Source organism: Abrus precatorius, unplaced genomic scaffold (assembly GCF_003935025.1).
Source record: "Abrus precatorius isolate BTA unplaced genomic scaffold, Abrus_2018 Scaffold3, whole genome shotgun sequence".
Classification (NCBI taxonomy): Eukaryota; Viridiplantae; Streptophyta; class Magnoliopsida; order Fabales; family Fabaceae; genus Abrus; species Abrus precatorius.
Window position 1 is genome coordinate 7,652,367 of NW_020874373.1, and position 23,803 is coordinate 7,676,169.

Below are 23,803 nucleotides of genomic sequence, written 5' to 3' on the forward strand. Positions count from 1 at the left end.
TTATATTGATAGTTTAAGGCAATTACCTTGTTATCTAAACACAATTAATTATCCTCTGCCCACTTTTAAAACAGTAAATGCTAATCAGTGCTAGAGCTAGAGAAATGCTGATCCTTGGTGCAATATAAATTTGTAAAAGTGCATTAATGTTTTACTACTAGTAAAACTCTGGTTAATCAGTTTACAATTTTTGTTAAATTAAGTAAAAATAAGGAATAAGAGACGTTCAGTGATAGACAATGCCGAAATAGTTTGAGACTAAGTTGAGAAAGTATAAAACTATAATAAGCTAAAATATATTTTTAAAAATATAAATTAATACAAATTGTTTAAAATATATTTTTTAATAAACATTTTTTTATAAAAAAATAACCAAACAAATTTATAATTTTTTTAAAAAATTTGTCTGTGCCAATTCCTTGAAAACATAATGTTACTAGAACATTCAATGTAAGCAAATTTCTGTTGAGGTAATGCAAAATGGATAGAAGTTGTATGGCTATTAAATTTTGCATGAATTTATATAAAAGTTATAAGAATAATATATTTATAATTTTATAATAATATTTATTGATTTAAATAAAAATTATTTTATAATTTGACGTTTGAGTCTTAAGATTGAATGAAAAAGAATGCTAACAATGTTTTATATATTTAAATGAATTCACTCGTTGCATGTGAGGTTAGCCCGTGTACTTGCTTTTCTGTGGGCTTTGGGTTTTAACACATCGTTTTCAAAGCAGGATAAAAGGGGGACACAATTCTTTGTATATAGGACTTTGGGCCCAGATAGCACAGATGCGGTTGTCAGTGCCCCAGACTGGGGAGAACATGTTTGAGATATTTGCATTTGTCCTAATTAATTTTTTAGATATTACCTCTCTAAAACGGTACAAGAATTTTAATACCAGCCTACATATATTTTACAAATAAATTAATGAATTTGGAATTTTGATCAAACATTTCAAAAGTATAAAACATTATCAATCGTCAATTTAAAAACATGTTTAAAAAATAATAACTAATATCTTTATTATAGACAAAAACTTTTGATGATGTGCAAAAACGTGCAGCATGAATATAATTCAATGTGCAAAATGGTTCAATCACTTGTGAAGATAGAATGCTGCATTTATGGGCAGTCAAAAGGAAAATTGTTAGAGGAACAGCATATGATTATTAGTTACTAATGTAAGTATTATTGCTATTTGATCCCATGCACAACTTGAATAACTGGACACCACTTATGGGTAGCAAGGAATAAAAAGAAAAGCCAATTTAGTCTTACACAGTAGTAGTACAGAAAATGTAACATGAAGGCCACATCTGCGATCAACTAAGAGTGACACATGCAGTAGTTTCATGTGCATGAGGATGAAGAGAAATGCTAATCATCTGGTAATTTCTGTGTCCGAAGTTTCACCTTCTGTTACCTCCTCATGAGGACAAGTCCACCCCAGGTTCACAGCCAAGTCTTCCACTCCCACCTTGATCACATCACTTCTGACACCAATGTCAGTTGCATACCTGCTCATGCAGTACATTCCTGCTGTTACTGTAGCAACCCCGACAGGACTGGGCATTAACAACTTCAAGGGAGAAGAAAGCATTGCAGCCAATGGAGCACCAATGATAGATGAAGCTTGACCACTTCTTCCAACCCCTTGCTTGTCTACTATCAAAAGACCAGTTTTGCAGTACAAGGCAAAATCTTCACAATTGTTCTGAAAAACATCATAATTACCAAAGCCATTTTGAAGAAGATACATTGCTCGATGGACAACTGTCTCTGAGGGGTCAGACAATGCTGTAGTGCATGTGCCACCCCTTATTTTGGTAAGAAAAACTGATGGTGAAACCCCATACTCAAAACAGTAGAGAGACCCATTTCGAAGGAAGCAGTCTAAGCAAGAAAGAACCACGCCACTGTTTGGCTGCCTGAATCCACAATCAGGGAAGATTGGACATGGGCTTGATGTCGGATCATCCAAGTTTGAAGATGTCTCAGCAATTGACTTTAAGTTTCTCTCAGGTCTGAAATGAACAACCTTGCTTCCACCAACAAAAATGCCTGCATGATATTAGATTCAATCTAACATGAGTTTCAGCTTATTCAATATACAAGATTTTCTAAAAACCATTCTAATTTATTTAGATGACTTGGATCATGCCAAAATCTACTTGAATAAGTGAAAAATTTTGCAGAGAAGGTTAATACAGTGAAAAAGAAACATTCTCGGGATGATGCAAAACAGAGATGTAAAGTACCCTCAAGGTATCAGTAAGTAAGGAAGCACACGACAGCTCCCTTTCCAGTGGGTCATTCTATCATTGTGTAGTAACTATATGCAAAACCGTTTACCAGAAGTCTTAGGAATTGAAGGTGGGAGAACAGATACTACTAAACATTAAAAGATTGGATGACAGATGTAATCGACATAGTTCATAATTAGTGATTGGTCTGTAAGTAGAAAAAAATAATGACTGTTTATCTTCATGGCAATATGAATTCCCCACTTATTTAGTTGCATCATCTAGCTTGAAAACTTAAAATAAGTGGCATAAATCTATAAAAAGAGTCTAACAGAATTATAAAGGCATGGATAGAGAACAAGGTCATATATGTAGCTAAAACCTATACCAATAATACAAAAAATGATCCATATTTAAACAGACAAAAACTAGGAACTTCACAATAAATCCAAGCATCCATCAGAGAAAAAAGAATTTGTTTTATATCCTGCCAGCACAATGATAATACAACTTATATATGCTAATAAAGACAGCTATTAACAAACACACAAGACCACAATGATGAGCAGGATTAATCCACCAACAACGTTTAAGAGCCTGAGGAAAAAGGGACAAGACAACTAATGGGATACACTTTTAATGATGTAATGCCACACTCAACACACTTCAAACATCAGACTCGTTACCCTGCATGTTAGTATTGTTACTTTTATGTAAAATGGTGTTTCTCCCATGACAAAAGTGCTGCCCCAAAGTGACTACATTAGTGGAATCTGAATGATGAGTTGCTTTCGACATTTATCAGTCAGTCCCTCTGAACATCTGCAAATGATGGTTTCATGCATGGTCAAATCTCACCAGTGATTTATGTTGACTTTCAAATAATCAATCTTGATCTTAATCGGGTAGGATGGGAGCTTAGTTTGCTGGAGGGATTTGCTTCCTCACTTCAACAAGGAAAAAGAGCACAAAGATTCTTCAATGTACAGAGAATAAGAGAATACACATAAGTAATTGAATACTTCTGCTGAAAATTACAACTACGTACAAAGAATTCTTAAAACAAAATCAACTGCATTGTAGAAAACTCCTAGTCCAAATATGCCCAATCACAAATATATTCTGCTCTAAAATGCCAATTAGACACCATCAGAAAAGTTACATAATTACTGCAACGCTTCCTGAACATAAATCTTAGCTCAAGATCTCCGTTGTGCAATATATAGAGGATATAAATAGAGTCCACATGCCACTAAGAGGTAAAGGAAAATTACAAGGAAGCTGCGCACACCGAACACCAAAATCAAACGACAGGGACCCAGCAAATTTCACACGGAAACACATACGTTGAAAATTGTGAAAGCAAATTCCTCCCCAACACCAATCAATCAAGAACAAATTTTTCTTAATCGCCAAAACCCAAATTGAATTGACAAAACAACCAAATGCTTCCCCGTGACGAGGGTCCTTGAACAACAAACATCACTATCGACCCCTTTCATAATTCTTCAAACACATTAAATATTCAAAAAGGAGGCAATGCAGAAAACCCAATTTCTGAAAGCCAGAACACAGAACCCACATTGCAAAAGAATAACAAAAATCTGCAATTAGAAAGAATAAAAAGTTGAATTTTCATTTGGAGAAGAAGGAGAAAGAGACCATGATGAGAATAGGTGAAAACAGCTCTGTAGGTGTAGATGTGGTCTCCAGGCCTGATCTCATGTTTCTCCACTCTGTTTGAAAGCAGACCCATCTCTCTGTCTGTCTCTGACTCAGTGAGTGTCCCTCACTCTGTTACACTAAACACCCTTGCACCGCTCAAAGCTGCAGTGGTTGTATTGCAGAGCAGAAAAGAGTGCCACTTTTCTTATATTGGTCTCGGCCCCACACACATCATTATTCATCCACGACAGTATTATTTATGCTTATTGTTATCAAAATTAACTGAAAACCAAACACAATAGCGTGTGGAATTAGAATGTGTTGTAAGGCTCTGATCAACTACTTTCACCCAATCCAAATGCTAAAGTTTGTCTATGTGGCACATATTGATCGCGACGATTATCATGAATCATGGATGAATGGAGGGATGGTGATTATAATTCCTTTTGTTAGTGTTATTTTGGCTCTTCTACTAACAGTTGACCCGGGATGGACATTGATGATGTAGTTTTAACGTATTATATTTGTGTGTAGATAATCAATAGTGGGAGATAACTTGACTAACGTGCCTAAGAAATAAAATAAAATATTCATTTTTAATAATTAAAATAAATATTAAATATTATTTTAATACTTTAATGTGCTTTAAAAATATATTTAAACTAAATTTATAAAATATATAAATCAGATCCGCTCAAACATGATTGAAAGATATACGTAGTTGAAAAAATTACATTTAGGTGAATATAATTATGTTTATTATATTCAATGCAGTTTGATTATTATTTGTATATCTTTTTGGGCAATAAACTATCGAAGTTTACTTGTACGTACGTTGGACCCCAAAAGCAATCCAGCAGAGAGGAAGAGCCGAAGAAGTTTCTACGGCAAAGCAACCCATGGCACTTTGGATTCTTTGCCACATGAACAAGTGATACCCTTTGAATTTAGTATTCTCTCCTTTCATCCTTTTTTCCTACCCTTGTTTTTCACGTTATCACTTTTGTAAAGAAATAATGATATTAAAAAGTTAATAAAGGGCAAAGATGGAAGAGGATGAGAACAAATGTGGGGCAAAATCATGTGTACCGAAAATAATGGGGTCAGCTCAACTATATGCTGCTGTTTGTTAATTTATCTCAAGTGTGATTTTCTAAGGATTTCAAACTGTATTTATCTAAAATCATAACTCCTACTTTTAGGATTCCATATTAGTTAGAAAAGTTTGCAGAGTGAACCCAGGTACCTCACCTTTCATTGACAATTCATATCATCACAGACAATTTCATGAGTTTGGATTCTTCCAAGCATGCTGCTTGCTTGTCAAAGTTGTAGAAGCCTGTAGCCGTTAGAGAGCAATCCATGGTATACATCTATAATAACAAAATTGCTTGATCAACTTTGGCCCATAATTTATTTTATTGTTGTTGAAATTGGATGTCTGATTTGTTGTCTATTTCATGATAGAATAACTAAAAATTCACAATATACATTTCAAATTTTTACAATGTCAAAATTCAGGTCAGAGACTAATCACTGTCCTACTCCTGATCTGGTCTCAAGATGTAGACAAGAAATGAAGTATGAAATAACACATAAATTCATATATCTATTTTCTTTAGACATAAAACAAATTTCTATTCACTTGTTATCATTTCTCCTTCTGTTGCCTCATTATAAATTCATACATCTTGTGTTTCATATTACTGAACCGTACGTTAATGATATTCTAAGAATTTCTATTAATTCTAACAAACCAATTTCTAGTCTATTGTACAGAATTTTTTGAATACAGGTAAAATATAATACATATAAGTTGAACACTTAAAATTATATAAGATATAATTAATTCTTCAAAAATAACGTCTTATTCTGTAAGACAATGGATTCCAATTCAATATTTTAGGAATTGTAGAATATACAAATAAAGAATGATAAAACAAATTTGATCAACAATACAATTCAAATTCTTACACTATAAGGATATTTGTATTCATATAATATTATAGAACTATATGCCAATCATAAATTTTCACGTCAAAATGTTTCTCATCTTCAAGCCTCTCTCTCAGTTCCTTGGCACGCTGTGTATCTTTGGCAAGTAAGAGAGCGAAGCCCCCACCACCCGCTCCAACCAGCTTGTAACCACAGCAGTAAGGACTAGCAAAAGAAAATAGCCTGTCAACAGGTCCATTGCTGCAGAAAGGGTCAAGTTCCTGATGCAATCTCCAAGCTTCCAGCATGATCTGACCAAGTTCATCTATGTCACAGTTCATTAAAGCTTCTCTCCCTATCTTTGCCAATTCAACAAGGCGCTTGATACTCGATACAAGAAGGTTATCTCGGCGAAGATATCTAATGACCACCTTCTGCAGTACCTTGTGTGCAAGTCGCACCTGCAAAACAATTCAACGTACGATTGAAATGTTAATTATAAAAGATGTTGAATTAGGTGAAGTAAAGCGCTATCTAGTATCTACAAAATGACATAACCAAATAAAATTTGTACATTATATCTTTTAAAAACAACAAAACAACTAACTTTTTCTTGCAAGATCAACAACATACTACAAGCTTTTAGGCCGGAATGCACAATGTACATTTATATAAATAAATTGATACTTACTTGACCAGTAAACACCACAAGAAGCCGTTGCTGCAACTCAGAAATCAACTGGGGTGAAGCCAACAGGGGAACAACTTGAAGCCGCAATGGAATTCCAGGAAAGCTTGAAGTACATTTAATCCCTGGGTACAAACCCCCTATTTGGTCCTGCCAGCCACCTCCTGTACCCATAAGTTGTTCTAACACCAAAACAAGTCTAGCAACATTCTCAGTGCTGTCATCCCCATTGATTATCTGGAGAAACCCTTTCACCACTGCAGCTGCTAAGATACTAGAAGTACCCAATCCACTACCACGGGGGACATTGGCCCACGTCTTGATATGCATGCCCATGTCTACAAGAATATTATCATGAACAATGCCAGTCACAAGTAACGCAGATTTGACCAGCCGAAAAGGATCATCTCTGTCAAATGGAGCACAAATAGATGTATAATCTTCAACATATAACTGGTTGTCTGCATCATCAGTAATTAAAACTCCTGTTGTTTCAGTTGTTTCTATGATGGTGCCAATCGGAGGAGAACCTTCCAAGCTTATTGCCATGTTCAGAACACATCCAGCCCGTTCAATGCTCCATGGAGGGGTATCACTCCAACCCCCAACAAAATCTACACGAACTGGTAATTCTACTTTTACCCTTTTTGGATGGAAAGGCTGACGAATGCAGCCATCATGATGGTTATTCTGGCATTCCTGACAAGAAAGGCTACCAGGAGACTCTGATAAATGTTCTACAGAAAAGGACAGGTTTCAGATTTAGAAAACTCACCTTTCTAATTTATGGCATGAATTAAGAAGATATTTTCTAGTTACTCACAATTTCTTATCCAGGGATAATATTGCAATTAATGAAAAAACTCAACAAATTGTAAGTTTGTAACCACTCTTGCTGCAAAACGATCCTAAATTGTATTAATCATTCATAGATATAATATTCTCTATTCCTGTATTTTGAAAGGTAATATACAGAGAGAAAATACTTTGAGAAACTATTATTACCCACCATGAATTGCACATAGATGCTATCCCTAACATTTCACTAGTTTATCTTTGTAGAAAAATTAGTTACTCAATAGTTTAACCTTTATATTAATTTCTAAAGAAACACCATACTTCAGACTTCCATTCATTATTTTGATACCAACAGATAGTTTATATAGTTTACACTAATTATGCTAATAAGTACAATACCATGGAAGAGAAAATGTGCACTTCATTATACCTTTAAAATTAAAACTAACCTGTAGAAAGCAAATGATCCTTACTCTGAATATAATTTAATATTGCATTCTCTTAAGCATTTCTCTAGAGAGCTTATCCTAAGTTTAAGCAAAAATCATTAAATGAATCCTGTTTACTTTTGGGCATGAATCAAGCAAAAGTCAACTCATCAATTTGTACTAAGATTCCTCCCTGTTCTCCCTCCAAAAAATTGAATGCAAGTCACATGGAACTGTTGGCAAATTTGTTTAATGAGTATGCCATCTTGGGGCATGATTAAATCATGTACCTTTAAAACCATATCTTACGGCTGATGCAGTTTCATCAGCCACAGCAGCCCAAACTTCATCCTCCAACTTACATGCTGTCCCTTCATCATTGCAAGCTCGAAGAAGATCTACTTGAACCTGGTATGCCCGGCTTTTGGGAAGTACATTAGAATTTTGCTCCCGAACTATTGGACACATAGCTAGGAAATCCTTACATATTTCAACTCCAGAACTCTCCTTTTGAAGAATTTCTTCACATAATTGGGACAAATTGCGCCCCAGCATTCCATATCTGATGCAAGCTTCTGCAATTCCTGCTGCAAGATCAGCTTGATGATTACTAGAATCTATGCATATTGTTGAGAAATCAATTGATCTATGCAATTCCTCCAGACTGATGCGCCGGGAAAATTTCCACAAAGGACACAAGGATTCAGTCTTTTGTTTAGCTAAGCCCATTAACCACATTGCAACCTTGATCATTTGAGCATAAGGAAGTATGGGGAATATTTTTGCATTCCATAAATACTTTTCATCAGGGCCTGAGGACTCCCAAAAGTCACTTTCTTGAATACCTAAATCATGTAAAACTTTATTCCAAGGTTTCCCACAAAACGTACCATCTCTAGAAAGGGAACTTTTGGGGTTATCATGAAGACCACAATATACTAGGACTCGTTCACTATTTCCAACCAAAGGAACCTCCCAAAGACAATGGCGATCTGGAAGCATGAACTTGATTGAATCTTCAGCACTTAAAAGGTTGTCTAGACAGATGTTGACTCCAACCACTATACATAACGAGCCAATATGTATTCCCCCAGAAATGGACGAATCATATATGAGAGAATCTTCTCCAATTGAGACGCCACCTTCAATTTTACTAGAAAGAATAATAGCAGATGCTGTAATGTCAGATGCAGTGGTCGCTGGAATAGAACAAAGGTGTCTTCTACCAACCAGTTCCGAACCAACACCACTGAGGTGATCTAAAACTTCATTTGAGGTCCCAAAATGCAAGAACAACAAATCATCTGTAATGGAAAAATATATGAATGAATAAATTTTTGCACAGATAAATACGAGAAATGATGCAAATATAGATAAGATTGCAACTAGGCTTGACATACAGGCACAGTAACTAAACATCTTCTGCTTTCCCAATTTATTGACTAGTTCTTCACCCAAAGGACGCTTTCTCAGCCACTCATGCTTTGCAGGTACCCAGGCAGAAACCAGATCTTCATATAAACTCATCTGCAATGAACAAGCATTCCTTCTTAGATAAAATACTTCAATTGTTCCAGAAAAGAATAAGAACAGCAAATGCTTTAGTAGGAACAATGCACTGACTTCATAATTCTTGGAGCTCTGAAACAAAAAATTCATTTATCCATTACTTTCTTTTCTTTACATTACTTTTGCATCTACAAAACTAAACACTAGCTTAAAGCAAACAATGTAGTATACCTCCTTTCTCTTCTTCAAGAGCTCCGAAATCATTTGCTGACATGAACACGCAAGTGTAACAAGCTCCGACCATGCCTTACCTCTAACTGCTATTATTCCAGTATCCAGAAGTGTTCTACCATCAACCAGAACTGCCTTACTTTTAACTAGCTCATCTATGGTAGGCTTCTGTAGGAGATTATCTACTAAACTGATTGCATAACTTTGAGTTGAATGTTGAGTTTTAGCCGCAACAATTACTCCATGGTTTGCAGCAACATCAAGGGTGATAGGAACAGTGATGATGGAAGAAGTGTCCTTAGGAAGAGTTATGAGGGATGCATCAAAACATGGAAGAACATCGCCAGTCATGGTTAACATTCCTCCTGTGAAGATTGAAAGAATTCTGTAAGCAAACATCAGGCATAGGTAACAACATAGAAATGCATAGAAACTACATATGAACTAACAACAACCTTCATTTTCAAAAGCCTGTCTAGCACAAGAAGCAATGGCAAGTATATGGTCGAAAAGCAAAGGAACAGGGGCATCAGGGTCATCGGCAGCCAAATAAGGAAGAGGAAGGAACACTTTTCCCATAGGATTAGCCCATGGGACCCGTTTCGAATCACCTCCAGCATGCAACAATAGTATGTGCTTTTTAGCCATCATGTTAACCATTGACATAAGAGAAACGTCACTTCCATTTGAGGTAAAGGTAGTCGAGACCTGCAATAGCACACATTAATATTAAAATATACTCCCAATTTCAATAACAAGATAATTAATCAAAGAATAAATAAAATAAAAGAGGAGTACCTGTGAGTGGTGGTAGTGGAGAGCGAGGGCATGGATGGCATTGAGAGTGGCGGCGCCGGATCCGATCCGCTGGCCGAGAGGGTCGGGGACGGCGAGCGTGACGGTGGAGGGGGAGATCCGACCCATGCGCTTGGCCCGGTTGAGTTGCCAGTTGTACAATTGGGCTTGTTCGGGGCTAGCAGCAGTGAGAACAATAGCGTCCCATGTTGGAACTCTAGATGGGTCTCGTACCGACAACCTAAGATGGTACCATGATTTCCGTAGAAGAGAAACTAAGTCCTCTTTCTGTTTCACTCTCCGCCACCTCTGACTCCTCTCACTCTCCATCTCCAATTTTCCCAGCAGAGAGAGAGAGAGAGAGAGAGATTGAAGCAGTGTAAACTGTGTGTGTGTAAGAACTCAAAATAAAAGACGGCCAAAATCAACGTTGTAAAATCAAAGGAAAAAACGATGTGATTATGGGTGAAAGTAAAAATTGATATTATAAAGATAGTACAACGATGGCGTCGCCCGGACTCGAACCGGAGACCTTCAGTGTGTTAGACTGACGTGATAACCAACTACACCACGACACCTTGTTGGTGTGTTCTCAACGCAAATTAAATAGGCTGAGTATGGGATAAAAATGTTAACGATTATGGATAATCTTCGATTCAAGCTTGTCATTTGTTAATATGATCATTTATGACATTTTGGGTCCTTGTTGAACAAGCTAATATATAACCCAAAAAGGCCAGAAACACAAGTGAAAAAGGAAAACTAAAATCAGAGAACGGAATACCTTTAAACAAGATACGTCGTCGACGGCCAAGATTTCAGAATGTGGAAAATCAAATGTCAGATTCGCAATATCCAAACACCAAATTATTCAAGTCTTTGTGTGCACTATAAAATAATTTTTTAAAAAACAAAATATTTTGAAGATATTTATTTTTTAAAAATTTAATAAATTTTATTAATTTTAAGAAACTCTGTTCAAGTATTAATAATGAACATTTTATTCAATTAATAAAAAAAATTAAAAGATAGAAATTTAAAAATAAATTCCAAGAAAAAACTTGCCATATTTTTTAAATGGAAATACGAGTTGTTAAATATTGAGTGGTATAATTATATATAAATGTTAAAAAATAAAAAAAATTATAAGTTGTATAATATTTTAAAATATTATTTCACTTCAAAAAAAAACTTATAACTTATATATTTTATTTTTTAAAATTAATTAGTCAATATTCATTTTTAAACATTTAAATATTTTAAGAAAATTGTAACTTATGTACTTAATTTTGATTATTCATCATTAAATATAATAACCAATATTTATTTCTTAATATTTGACTTTTTTTAAAAATTATGTATTTTAATCTTAATTATTTTTTTATTAAATTTGATAGTTAAAATTTATTTTTTAATATTTGAATTTTTTTTAAAAATATAACTTGTATATTTTAACCTTAATTATTCAATCATTAAATTTAATAGTCAATATTTATTTTTTAATATTTAACTTTTAAAAAAAATTATAACATGTATATTTTAATCTTAATTATTCATCATTAAATTTAATAGTTAGTATTAATATTTTACTCTTTAATAAAAATATACCTTTTAACTCTCTACATAAAAATATTTAATTATAATGAAAATGAGAATAATAAATATAAAAAAATTATTTGAAGTACATTAATAATATAAAAAATTACATTATTATCTAATTAAAAATTATCATAAAAAATTATTTTTATAATAATTGAGTATAAAAATAATATTTAATTGGTTAGTAATATAAAATATTTTACACTAACGATCGATATACTAAAATTAAACTCTGAATATATATCATCAAATCCTATTTAGATTATCAGATTAAAAAAACATGATTTTTTTAACTAATCATGTACAAATAATTAATTTTTAATTTTAATCATCGATATATATCTATATATATGATTATATTATCTAACTTTATTATTCTCATAATTTTAAAATAAAAATGTTATTGCTAAATGTATCACTTATAATTGTATATGTATTGTTGTTTATCAAATTTTTTAACTAATGTTTAAGGATATACATAAAAAAAACTTATGTATAGTAAGCATTTATTAAAATTTATATAATATTGTTAAATAATTGATAACATTAAATTTTAATAAAAATTTACTATGTATTGATTTTTTTCATATATGATTGTGTACATATTTAAAACATTATTATTTTTAACAGTTTGAATTACACATAATTGACTTATCGGATTGTTAAATTTAAAAAAAAAATATTTTGTCATGTTCCCATAATTTATTAAATATTGTTGTAACTACTAAATATATCATAAATTTGTTATTAAATTCTTTAGTATAAATATTTATACCTTAAATAGTAATTTAAAAATATATATAGACAATATAAGCACCTAAATAATATAGCAATTACTAATAATATTTAACAAAGAAAATTAATTAATAATATACAATGTATATACTTATTTTTTTCATCGATTAAACTCTCATTTTAATATTTAAGAGAGTTTGCGTTTTACATTTTAGTCTCTGAAATATTAAAAATATCATGTTAATCACTTATTTTTATCTTCGTTAGTCATTTAAGTCCCTAGATTCAGACGTCGTTAATAGACAGTAACAGAGTGTTAACATGTCAAGTTAAATGACATGTGTCATTACTATGTAGCAAAATGACGCTGACATGTCATTTTAAGTAACATGTGTCATTGATTACGTGGCAAAAACAACATTGTGTGTGGTATAATATATGTTTTTGTTTCATTTTAATCTTTGAGATTATAACTCGTCGGGCATTTTAGTCCTTGAGGTTGTCATCACCGATAAGCATTTTAGTCCTTAAGAGAGAAAAAGAGGAGAAGAGTGGTGGAGGTTTTGCTGAAAGAGATCAGGTGAATGAGATGATAGAGAAAGTTCATGTGGAGCTACATTTGCAAGATGGTTAGTGGCTTTGCAAGAACAAAAAGGGAAGGGAAGAGGGATTAGAATTCTTGCACTCGTCAAATGATAGAAAAGTCATGTTGAAACCTTTGTCGTTATCCTAACTCTTTGTAAACTACAGCATCATCAAGACTAGTCATTGTTATTCAGAACCCAACACATTATCTTCAAGTTACACTCATGTAATCGATTGCCACTAATACCAATAACAACTTCATCACTTACAACTCAATATTTTGTACTCAAGTGAAGCCTGGATATGAATGCATGCGTATATACAAAGGAAAGCTATGAAGAAGAAGAGTGTGTAATCGCATTAACACAAGAAGAAGCTAAAGAGGATGTGAAGGAAAGTTACGAAGATGAAAGCAAAACAAACCTAGAAAATAACGAGTTATAATCTCAAGGATTAAAATGTTTGTCAATGACAATTTCATGTACTAAAATACTCATCAATGACAATCTCAGGGATTAAAATGTCTGACAAATTATAATCTCAAGGACTAAAATGAAACAAAAACATATATTATACCATATACGATGTTGTTTTTGTTACGTAATCAATTACACATGTCACTTAAAATGATACGTCACCGCGTAAACAATGACACATGTCATATAACAAGACATGTCAACATTCTGTTATTGTCTATTAACAGCGTTTGAGTCTAGTGACTTAAATGGCCGATGGAGATGAAAATTAAGGACTAACATGACATTTTAAATTTTTCAAGGATGTAGGACGCAAACTCTCTGGAGGATCAAAATGAGAGTTTAGTCCTTTTTCGTCGTTTGGTGTTTAGTTAACTTTATATTAAAAAAAAAAAAAAAACACATGTCAAATGCTCAATTTTTATTATAGGTTGTTGTTTTCATTGTTTTAAATAAATATATAACTATCATAATTTTTATTTTAAAAAAAGGTATTTTAGAATACAAAATAAAAGATTTGTAAAAAAAAATTATATAAATTTTGATTGAAAAAGAAAAGTAAAGAAAAAGATCAAAGATAAAATTTAAATATGAAACTTTCTTAGTATCAACCTGAAGAAATAATCTTAAATTTGCAAAGAATGAGACTAATCTTTAAAAATATAATCTAAAAAAGCTTTCAACTTCACTTAAAAAACTGCACATGTGTTGTCTTACCCTCACGCAAGATGTGTCTAATGATAATTTGCAATTCTTTTTTCAATTATTTCTTTATATTCCAAATGAAATTAATATACTTGTTAAAAGGTGGAACAATTTTTATTGCAAGATTTATAACTTCTGTCACATCAAAGTAACATAAGAAATGTCTAATATTTAAATTTCAAGTTATTTTCAACTCTTAAAACATGATTATAAGTTTAAGTGTATTTATTATTAGAAATGTCAATAAACCTAAAAATTTCTCTAACAAAATTTTCATATATATTTCTAATAAAAATATTGAAATTAGCTCTTCTTAGACTTTTCTGTAGCCGTACACTCTCATTAACATTAAGGATGAATTAAAATTCTGATTAGCTTTCTAAAGAGTCCAACACTCTATGCGAGTATGAGATTGGTCTATTTATTTACATAAATAAAGCTAATTGGTAAGATTTATAATATCAAGCATAATTTTATAAATTAAATTTTTTTTTTCAATAATGCAATCAACATTTCTAACCCTCTATATCACCATAGTGTAACTAAAAATAAGGAAGAATTACTTTTATACTGAATCATAATCTAGTTGTTAGCATCAAAGAAAGTGTAAACCATTCATTTCATATACATGCATAAATCTAATAAGCGTGACATTTCAAGCAAATAAATAAAAAAGCTAAATTCTCATGATGTATTGAGTAATTTGTGAGAATGATATCACAATAAATAAGTCAAAATATAAATTTAATATTTTTTCACAAAGAATGCATTAAATTTGTTATTTACTAAAAAAACTCAAATATTTTAACTATTTTAATTACAATAATTTTTATCAATATAAATATTAAGAGTTTATACCTATTGTAAAACACTTATTACTAATATTTGATATATTAATAGTATATATTAATATTGTATATTCGTAAATTGTTTATTAGTATATATTACATTGTTAATATAATTTTATATTTTCTATAAGAACATTTAAATTTTTATTAAAAAATATACAAACAAAAATTAATATAATGTCAAATTAATTGTAAACGGTAATTTTGTTGTAGTGAATACAATAAAAAAATAAAAATTATAAATTAAAAGTTGAGTAGTTAATAAAGGAGAAATAATCTCCCATGCCTCACTGCTTTGCTATTTATAGACTTTGAAAGAAGAAATTAGAGTAATAAATGAGATAAATAAAGTAGGGACTTGAAACATAAGAAATTACAATCATAATATTTAACATACAGAAAATATGTCATAAAAAAGAGACAGATTATTTTTCTAACAAAAAAAATCGATTCTCTTCTATGTATTGTATAGATAGATAGATTCAAGCACTTACTTAATTGGGATAGTTTTAGAAGAAGAAAAAAACATTAAAAATGAAGAAGTTAACCTTAAAAAAAAAAAAGATGCATATGGTTGTGGTGGTCTTTTTCACCCTTCCAATTAATAATATCTTGTTGAACCGTATAATCATGTTTAAAACATGCTATATACATAAACATGCATCATGGACCACAAAGTTAATAGAATTAGGATCTTCATTTTAAGTCGGATCTAAAAAATCTATATTTTGCATGAATGATTGACTTGGTAAATTTCAGAAAAAGAAAGGTGGACTTGGTAATACTAATTGGAATGTTATCCGATATGCATGGAAACTAACTAATGTTACAACAATATTTATGGGTTCCATTTCTTATTTCATTTCAACTTTTTTTTTTAGTTTTAATTTTCCTTTTGCTTTGCGTTAATCTAGTACTGAACATCCTAAACTAAACCAATTGAAGTAGCTACTTTTTTTCCTCCTCTTCCAAGTATATATTCTCACCACAAAGAGAATGTTCTAATTACCACACAAGTGTCTATTCTTACCTGTTCTTCCGCATCTGTAATCACTTTTATTTTCTCTCTCTTTCCTCCCATCCATCACCACCAACCAAGCAAACCCTCTTGCTCAATTTCCTCATTTTTTATTTTTAGAATTTTTAAAGAATTTTTTCTTAGCAGATGGTCTAACGAAATAACCCATCTGTTCTGTTTGTGTTTCGCTTACAAGTTTTGGTATATAGGTTGTTGAAAAACATGGATTTTGAGAGGAAGGTTGTTTTGGGGTTCATTTAAGGATGAATTTTTGTTATGACATGGAAGGTGGGGTTTTGGATTTAGGTTCATTGCCTCCAACTATTTTCGTCGAATGCCGATACATGTTGCAATCGGCATTCGAATTGTTTATTGATTCACAAGCTTTCTCTAAGGGTCGTTGTTCATTCATCCCAATTGGTGTTGACCAGCAACATCTTTGACCTCCACGTTATTTTGAATAACAACTAAAAATTACACCCTAAAAAAGGAAAGAACAATAAACAAGGCCATTCCTTCAATCCACGGAATGGATTCTAGTGCTGCATTGCCATTGCCAACGAACAATGGATTCAAAGCAAAGGAACTTCCTGATTTTGAGGAAGTTGTAGAGAAAGATCCCACAAGCCGATATCTTCGAGTATGACTGCTTTGTGCATTCCTCATTATATGTTTTTCATTCAATTTGATAACGGCTTGATGCTTTATTGTTTGTAATATTATGTTGGGTTTTGACGTTTAAACTGAAGATGAAAACGAGCGAGTTAGGAAATAGAGTTAACATATTTTAAATCTTATTTGCATTGCATGATATAACCTGCATGGGAGGTGTCAATCCATTATTTATTGGTGATTTTATGTTAGCTAGCATTGAAGCAAAAGAAATTAACATTGATTAGTTATGTTATTTTTTGTGCAAAGAATTAATTTTAATATAAGATGGATAAACTACATTGGTCTCAATCTATTGATGACTATGTAAACAATATATAAATGCAATTAACAAACAATGTGCTTTTAATTATCACTCTTGATAAGCATTCATAAAGCTTCTATGTCATACCAAAATCTAATAATGAAAATAATCCTAGATGAGGATAATCCTCCTTTGGTAAAATATCGCTACAAACAAATAGTTGCAATCTGCTCCTCTTGATCCTACGAAATTTTTCAATTTTTTATGTTTTATTTAATCAAATTTTTTTAACCTTTTTCCTTTTTTTTCACAGTACAATGAAATCTTGGGCAAGGGTGCTTTCAAGACTGTGTATGATTCTGATACTTAATGTTTTCTTTTTATCTCTAATTTTTTTTAAATCCTTCCTACATTCTCGATCTTTGTTTCAAAATATTTCCTTAAAAAAATTATGCAATATTATGTCAAGATTATTGCAATTATATAACAATCTATTTAATCCATGTCTGTGTCTTGTTGTTTGGCAGTTATAGAGGTTTTGATGAAGTTAATGGAATTGAAGTTGCTTGGAACCAAGTTCGAATTGATGAACTCCTACAGTCAACAGATGATCTTGCAAAATTATATTCTGAAGTGAATCTATTAAAATCTTTGAAACATGAAAATATCATAAAATTCTTTAATTCCTGGATTGATGATAAGAACAAAACTGTCAACATTATTACTGAACTATTCACATCGGGAAATTTAAGACAGTATGTTCTTTTGAATCATTTACTGATTCCTTTATATATTTTCTGGCTTTAGTAAACATATCAAACTTCTGTATTTCTTTGGTTAACAGGTATCGTAAGAGGCATAGGTATGTTGACATGAAAGCCATAAAAGGTTGGGCTAGACAAATTCTTCAGGGCTTGATATATCTTCACAATCATAAACCACCTATTATTCATAGAGACTTGAAATGTGACAACATCTTTGTGAATGGAAATCATGGAGAGGTTAAGATAGGAGATCTTGGTTTAGCAATTGTCATGCAACAACCAACTGCTCGAAGTGTTATTGGTAGCATTACTTTCCTTCAATGTAATGTTTTTATCATACTAACCCTATGGGAAGTACTGAATTATGATTTATCTGTCATTTTTACTATTATAAAAGGAACTCCTGAGTTTATGGCTCCAGAACTATATGAAGAGGAATACAATGAACTTGTTGATGTCTATTCTTTTGGGATGTGCATATTAGAGATGGTTACTTTTGAGTACCCGTATAGTGAATGCAAAAATCCAGCTCAAATCTATAAAAAAGTGACCTCTGTAAGTATAGATATTATTAGTGTATCCTTTTCATTGCAAACTTGCTATACGAACTATTACACTTATATTTATTAGATGTTTTTTATTCATTTTATTGAAGGGAATTGAACCTACATCCCTTAAAAGGATTAGTGATCCCCAAATTAAGGAGTTTATTAAGAAATGCCTTGTTCCAGCATCTAAGAGATTGTCTGCAGAGGATCTTCTTAAAGACCCATTTCTACAAATTGAGAGTCCAAAGGATCCAATTCTTGATCTCTCACAATTACCTAATAAATCTCCAAATGTTGTAGATTCGTCCAAGTCTCGTCACCCATCAATGGACCTAGATGCTGATTCCAAACACATCTCTTTAGGTACCTGTACTAATGAAAGTAGCCAAGGAAGTCCACATTGTTTAGTTCTAGAAATTCAGAAGACGCATAAGAACAATGAGTTTAAGTTGAAAGGGACCAAAAATGATGACAACTCAATATCATTGATCTTGCGCATTGCTGATTTAGGTGGTAAGTGCGTGCGTGTGTGTGTTCTTCCTCATTTGTAGAGATTTGGAACTTCTGAACAACATTTAACTAGTTTTGACAAAGTGGTCCTACCTTTTGTTACTTGTAGGTCAAGTAAGGAATATACATTTTCTCTTTTACCTTGAGACAGATACTGCTGTTTCTGTTGCCTCAGAGATGGTTGAAAACTTGGAGTTGGCAGATCATGATGTAGCTTTCATAGCCGAGCTTATCGATTACTTGATAAAAAAATTTGTACCAAGGTGGAAGCTCCCATCTGATTATTCCTTGAGTGGAGATAGTCAAACCTTAATACCATGCCCATGGGGTTCTGCCCTAACTAGTATTCCCTCTGAATTGGTTTTGGATCTAGATACTACTACTCAAAGAGGTGGTTTTGCATTAGTTAGGGAAAGTTGCATGTTTAATGATGCCAATAAGGCTACTTTTAAGGGTGAGTATAGTTCTTTTCCTAGTTTGGCTAGCTTGGAAGATCAATATTCAGAAGAATCTATAGCATCTGAGATAGTTATTGAAGATGCTTGCATGAAAAGCAACAACTATCTTGATTCAGATGTTGATGGGAGCTTTGAACGATTAAGTTGGTCTACCTCTGTACAAGAGTTTGGAGATACATATTTTGAAGCTTGTAAATTGCAGACTACAAATAATAATGATGGAGAAGGCATTGAGATAAATGAATCATCACAGAATCCACATTTTATATCGACAACTTTTTGTGAAACATCTAATCTTACGAGCTTGACAAGCAATTTTTCTTCTCTATCTTTAGCTAACAAAGACATTGATGTTGAACTAAAGTTCGAACTTGAAGCAATAGAGTCACAATATCAACATTGGTTTCAAGAACTTTCTAGAATGAAGTTAGATGCATTGGAAGCAACTAGAAGGAGGTGGATAGCCAAAAAAAAGCTTATTGTTCATTAATTTTGCACTTCTTTGTTAACTTCTTTTTGCTCTTGTTCAAGTTATTTCTTTGTTGTAAAGTTCATGGTATTAATTTTATTTGTGAATTGGATACGGCTATTTTTAGTGAAAGTCGATATCCTTACTCTAAACCCATTTTTAATACTTCAGAGATGTTATTTCATCTACATTCTATATTAGAATATATCTCCTTGAAGTAGCTAGGAGCTTTGAATTCCTCTATCTATTTTGTTTATACTTGTATGTCAACTTTTAAAATTATCTATGTGAACACAACGGTTATTGATTTTGCACAAACTTCATTTTTCCATCCTACATATGTATATGTTAGCCATCGTTTAGTATAAAATCCATCTCCTTGTTAGTCCATGTTATCTTTTTAATTAATTTTAAATTTATACATTTTAAAATTCAGGAAATTGTTGATATTTTTTGGGAAAAAAGTGATTAATAGAAACGTGCATAATTCTTTTAGAGTCAATTAGGGGTTCAGCAGTCGCACAAAAAATAAGAGCTTGTTTGATTCATTTTTAATAGTGTCTTAAATTTAGTGTTTTCTTTTTAAATTTTAGGAATTAATTTAGCAGTGTTCCAGCAACGGAATTTATTTTTGAGGATGTATTCTAACTTCAATTGAATTAATGCAAAGAAAGCACCCAGACTGTGAGCAATATTTTTCGACTGTGCTCTTACATTAGGCATTTAAAGAGCAAAATAAATCCTAGTGAATTTTTGCAACAAAATAGAGTCCAAATACATGCGGCCAGCCCAATATATGATATCAAATAAAGCAAAAAGCTATGATCAATTGTATCTCATCTTTGGTTGGATTGTAAAGTTGCATTTTGGCATTCCAGAAACCAAATCACACAGCAAAAGAGGGTAAATTCTCTTGAACCAAATTCCTTACCTTCACCCTCATCGCCCCACTTAACTGCTGCACTTTTTTGGCAATCCCGAACAGTTCATCTTGACCCATCTTTGTCATAGATGAAACCAACACCAATTGAGTTCCACAAAGCTCATCATAAATCTTCTCGAACTCTTCCAACACCTCCTGCACAATTCCCACCTTGTTCTTCTTCAGCAGCATCTTCAACAAGGCAACCACATGCCTATGAAAATTCCCACGCTCTACCACCCTCTCAACCATTGAAGGTTCACCCACAGCTGATTGAAAGTTAACATTTTTCAGCAATTTCAAGAGCCTCTGAACATCCCTTTGAACCAAGTGAAGGGAATTGCTGTTCTGGGCCACATCTATTATAGCTGCCGCATACCCAGTGGCGGGATTTCGATGGAATATTGGAGATGACGGTTTGGGTTTGGGATGTGATGCGCCTGAGGAGGAGAATGCTAGAGAAGGAGAAGACTTTCGTGAGAAAGACTTGGTTTTGGGAACTAAGTTGGGTGTGGAAGTTGAGAAAACATGGGGTGGGGGTGATGCATATGATGTTCTTTTGAAGTGGTAGAATTCAGGGTTTGCAAATTTCGATGGAAGTTTTGGGACTTTGAGGGTTGGGAGAGTATCCATGGCGACGGAGAGGTTTTTTGGTGTTATTAGCTTTTTGTTTTAAAAGAGTGTGCGTTTGTGAGGATAAGTTTAAGCCAGCAAGTTTGAAAGCAACCGTTGGGTTCGAAGAATGTTTGGGGTAACCAACGTGACACCATTAAAATCACATTTAATAAAAGTTGTATTTCATTTATTGAATGAATGGATGCAAGAACAGTTGCAGCACATCTGAAAGGGAGATAAAATTTAAGAATATTTTTTAAAGTAATTTTAGAATTATTTTATAATTAAATTTTAATTTTTACTTTTTATAATATGTGATAATTTAAAATGCTGTTAGTGTATTATAGTTAATTTTTTATTTTGATGAAAAATAGTATACAAAATAATTAAACAATTGTATTTAAATTTTATCTTTTTTTTTTTCTTTGAACAAAGAAAGTATATATCAGTTGACGTGTACTCTTTGGCTTTCACAAGCGTTATTAAAAGTATATAGAAAACAAGGTTTTCATCTATTTATTGAGGCAATTATAACTAATAGATTAGTAATTCCATCTAGGTTTGAGTCATGGTTTGCGTGGTTAATCATGTAACTAGAAGCATACATTATAGTAATATAAAATTCGGCTAGAGATTTCACCCACAAAAAAAAAATTCGGCTAGAGAATAATAGAAAAGAAAAGAGTGTAGTGTAGAGATATTTAAAAAATAACTTGCTTAATTTAAATATAAAGAAAAATAAAGGGATAAATTATTTTCAAGATAGCCCCTCTATCGTTAGAAGAATTTTGAAAAAAGAAAAATACTTTGAATTGGAATTGCAAATTATCTTTTAGCTTGAATATTGAATTTAATAGCTTTGATTATTTATTGTAGATATATGATATAATTTATTTTACTTTTTCTTTTCAAATATTACAAATTAAATAAGATATTTTTTCATCTTCGAAATTTTTATTATTATTTCTCCTCTTTCTTTTAAATAAAGTAGGGAAAAGTACGGATCCGGATCTTCTGCAGTCTTGGCGGGAACTGCAGGGCGCAGTGCATTTTCGCTTAAGCAAAAATTTAGGACCATTCGCTTAAGCGAGAGTAAAGGCTTAAGCGAATGGAAGTTAGAGAGCGGTTTATTAATAATCGCTCTCCAAGAAAGACTTTAGAGAGCGGTTAAAGGAGAACCGCTCTCCAACTAGGGCTTAAACATGATTCGTGTCTCGCTTAAGCCCCTAAATTCGCTTAAGCTATTTTCATTTAGCTTAAGCGCGCTACGAAGCGAAATATATTAAACCTAAGCGAAAATGGACCAGAGAGGGATGCATTTGAATCACAATTTTGCTTGAGCGGATTGTAAATCGCTTAAGCTATTATTGAATCGCTTAAGCCTTGACCAGCGATTTTAATTGAAATTAAGCGAATTTGAGGCAGAGAGCTATTATTTCAGGCATGCGAAATGGCTTAAGCGAAACTGAATTGGCTTAAGCGAATTGTGGAAGGGCTTGAGCCCAGATTTGAATATGTGAGCGAATATGAAAACCGCTTAAGCGAATATGGGAGCTTAAGCGAATATATCAGAAGTTTAAAAAATTATGCAGAAACAGCAGCATGCAAAACAATGGCTTAAGCGCATATTAATTGGCTTAAGCGAATGATAGCAGGGCTTGAGCCCAAATTTGAATTTGTGAGCGAATATTAATACCGCTTAAGCGAATACATGAGCTTAAGCGAAAATATCAGAATTTAAAAAAATTATGCAGAAACAGCAGCTTGCAAAAAAATGGCTTAAGCTAATATTAATTGGATTAAGCGAATGGTAGCAGGGCTTGAGCCAAAAATTTATTTTCCCAGCGTATCAAAATTAGCTTAAGCGATGCCATGGGCTTAAGCGAATAAAAAAGAAAATCCTAACATTATGCAAAAACAAACAGCATGCAAGAGGGCTAAATAGACTGGATTACATCTGTTCTTCAACATACATCTTCCACCAAAAACAGTTTATAATTACTTTGGCACGATTGTGAATAAATATTAAAATCCATCAATGAAAAAGTATAGAATTCACCATTGGAAAAGTAAAGAGAAAATATATTACATAATAGAAAATGTTTAGTTATTCATATCCATTACAATAAGATCCTAATTCTAATCATGGGTCTCCTATATTGTCCTCTTCTTGCATTGGTTGTGGCCTATCTCCCTCATCATGTCTCCCTTCTTCCTCTAAGTTTTGATGTTGTTGAACATCTCCCTCTTGATGATCGTCAATGTCCTCATTGGCTCCTTCATCCGGATGTGATACATGATCTTGTGGAGTTTGTTGTTGAGCTGGAAAGATA

General features: G+C 32.4%; 4 protein-coding genes and 1 non-coding gene across 7 annotated transcripts; 1 reads left to right on the forward strand and 4 right to left on the reverse strand.

Annotated features, from left to right (window-relative positions):
- Window positions 1-1,259: 1,259 nt before the first annotated feature.
- Window positions 1,260-4,107, reverse strand: LOC113863321. Of its 2 annotated transcripts, XM_027496868.1 has the most exons (3): window positions 3,916-4,041; window positions 2,961-3,200; window positions 1,260-2,071 (listed from the first exon to the last, which is right to left on the reverse strand). In XM_027496868.1, the coding sequence occupies exons 2-3, from the start codon at window positions 3,049-3,051 to the stop codon at window positions 1,392-1,394; spliced, it is 771 nt and encodes a 256-aa protein (XP_027352669.1). In that variant the 5' UTR covers window positions 3,052-3,200; window positions 3,916-4,041; the 3' UTR covers window positions 1,260-1,391. The 2 variants fall into 2 exon arrangements, with proteins under 2 accessions (XP_027352669.1, XP_027352667.1); XM_027496866.1 differs by lacking the exon at window positions 2,961-3,200 and having other exon boundaries at window positions 3,916-4,107.
- Window positions 4,108-5,738: 1,631 nt separating this feature from the next.
- On the reverse strand, window positions 5,739-10,877 carry LOC113861369 (bifunctional fucokinase/fucose pyrophosphorylase). Of its 2 annotated transcripts, XM_027494148.1 has the most exons (8): window positions 10,306-10,726; window positions 9,963-10,215; window positions 9,508-9,872; window positions 9,391-9,408; window positions 9,168-9,294; window positions 8,058-9,071; window positions 6,545-7,278; window positions 5,755-6,314 (listed from the first exon to the last, which is right to left on the reverse strand). In XM_027494148.1, the coding sequence occupies exons 1-8, from the start codon at window positions 10,630-10,632 to the stop codon at window positions 5,922-5,924; spliced, it is 3,231 nt and encodes a 1,076-aa protein (XP_027349949.1). In that variant the 5' UTR covers window positions 10,633-10,726; the 3' UTR covers window positions 5,755-5,921. The 2 variants fall into 2 exon arrangements, with proteins under 2 accessions (XP_027349950.1, XP_027349949.1); XM_027494149.1 differs by lacking the exon at window positions 9,391-9,408 and having other exon boundaries at window positions 5,739-6,314; window positions 10,306-10,877.
- Window positions 10,807-10,880, reverse strand: TRNAV-AAC. The gene has a single exon. It is a non-coding gene; the product is annotated as a tRNA-Val (tRNA).
- Window positions 10,881-16,797: 5,917 nt separating this feature from the next.
- Window positions 16,798-19,954, forward strand: LOC113862089 (probable serine/threonine-protein kinase WNK7). Its single transcript, XM_027495234.1, has 7 exons — window positions 16,798-16,908; window positions 17,498-17,553; window positions 17,712-17,939; window positions 18,029-18,249; window positions 18,346-18,503; window positions 18,604-19,009; window positions 19,116-19,954. The coding sequence occupies exons 1-7, from the start codon at window positions 16,798-16,800 to the stop codon at window positions 19,952-19,954; spliced, it is 2,019 nt and encodes a 672-aa protein (XP_027351035.1).
- Window positions 19,955-20,573: 619 nt separating this feature from the next.
- LOC113861617 (ATP synthase subunit delta, chloroplastic) lies at window positions 20,574-21,539 on the reverse strand. Its single transcript, XM_027494563.1, has one exon. The coding sequence runs from the start codon at window positions 21,486-21,488 to the stop codon at window positions 20,820-20,822; it is 669 nt and encodes a 222-aa protein (XP_027350364.1). The 5' UTR covers window positions 21,489-21,539; the 3' UTR covers window positions 20,574-20,819.
- Window positions 21,540-23,803: the final 2,264 nt, after the last annotated feature.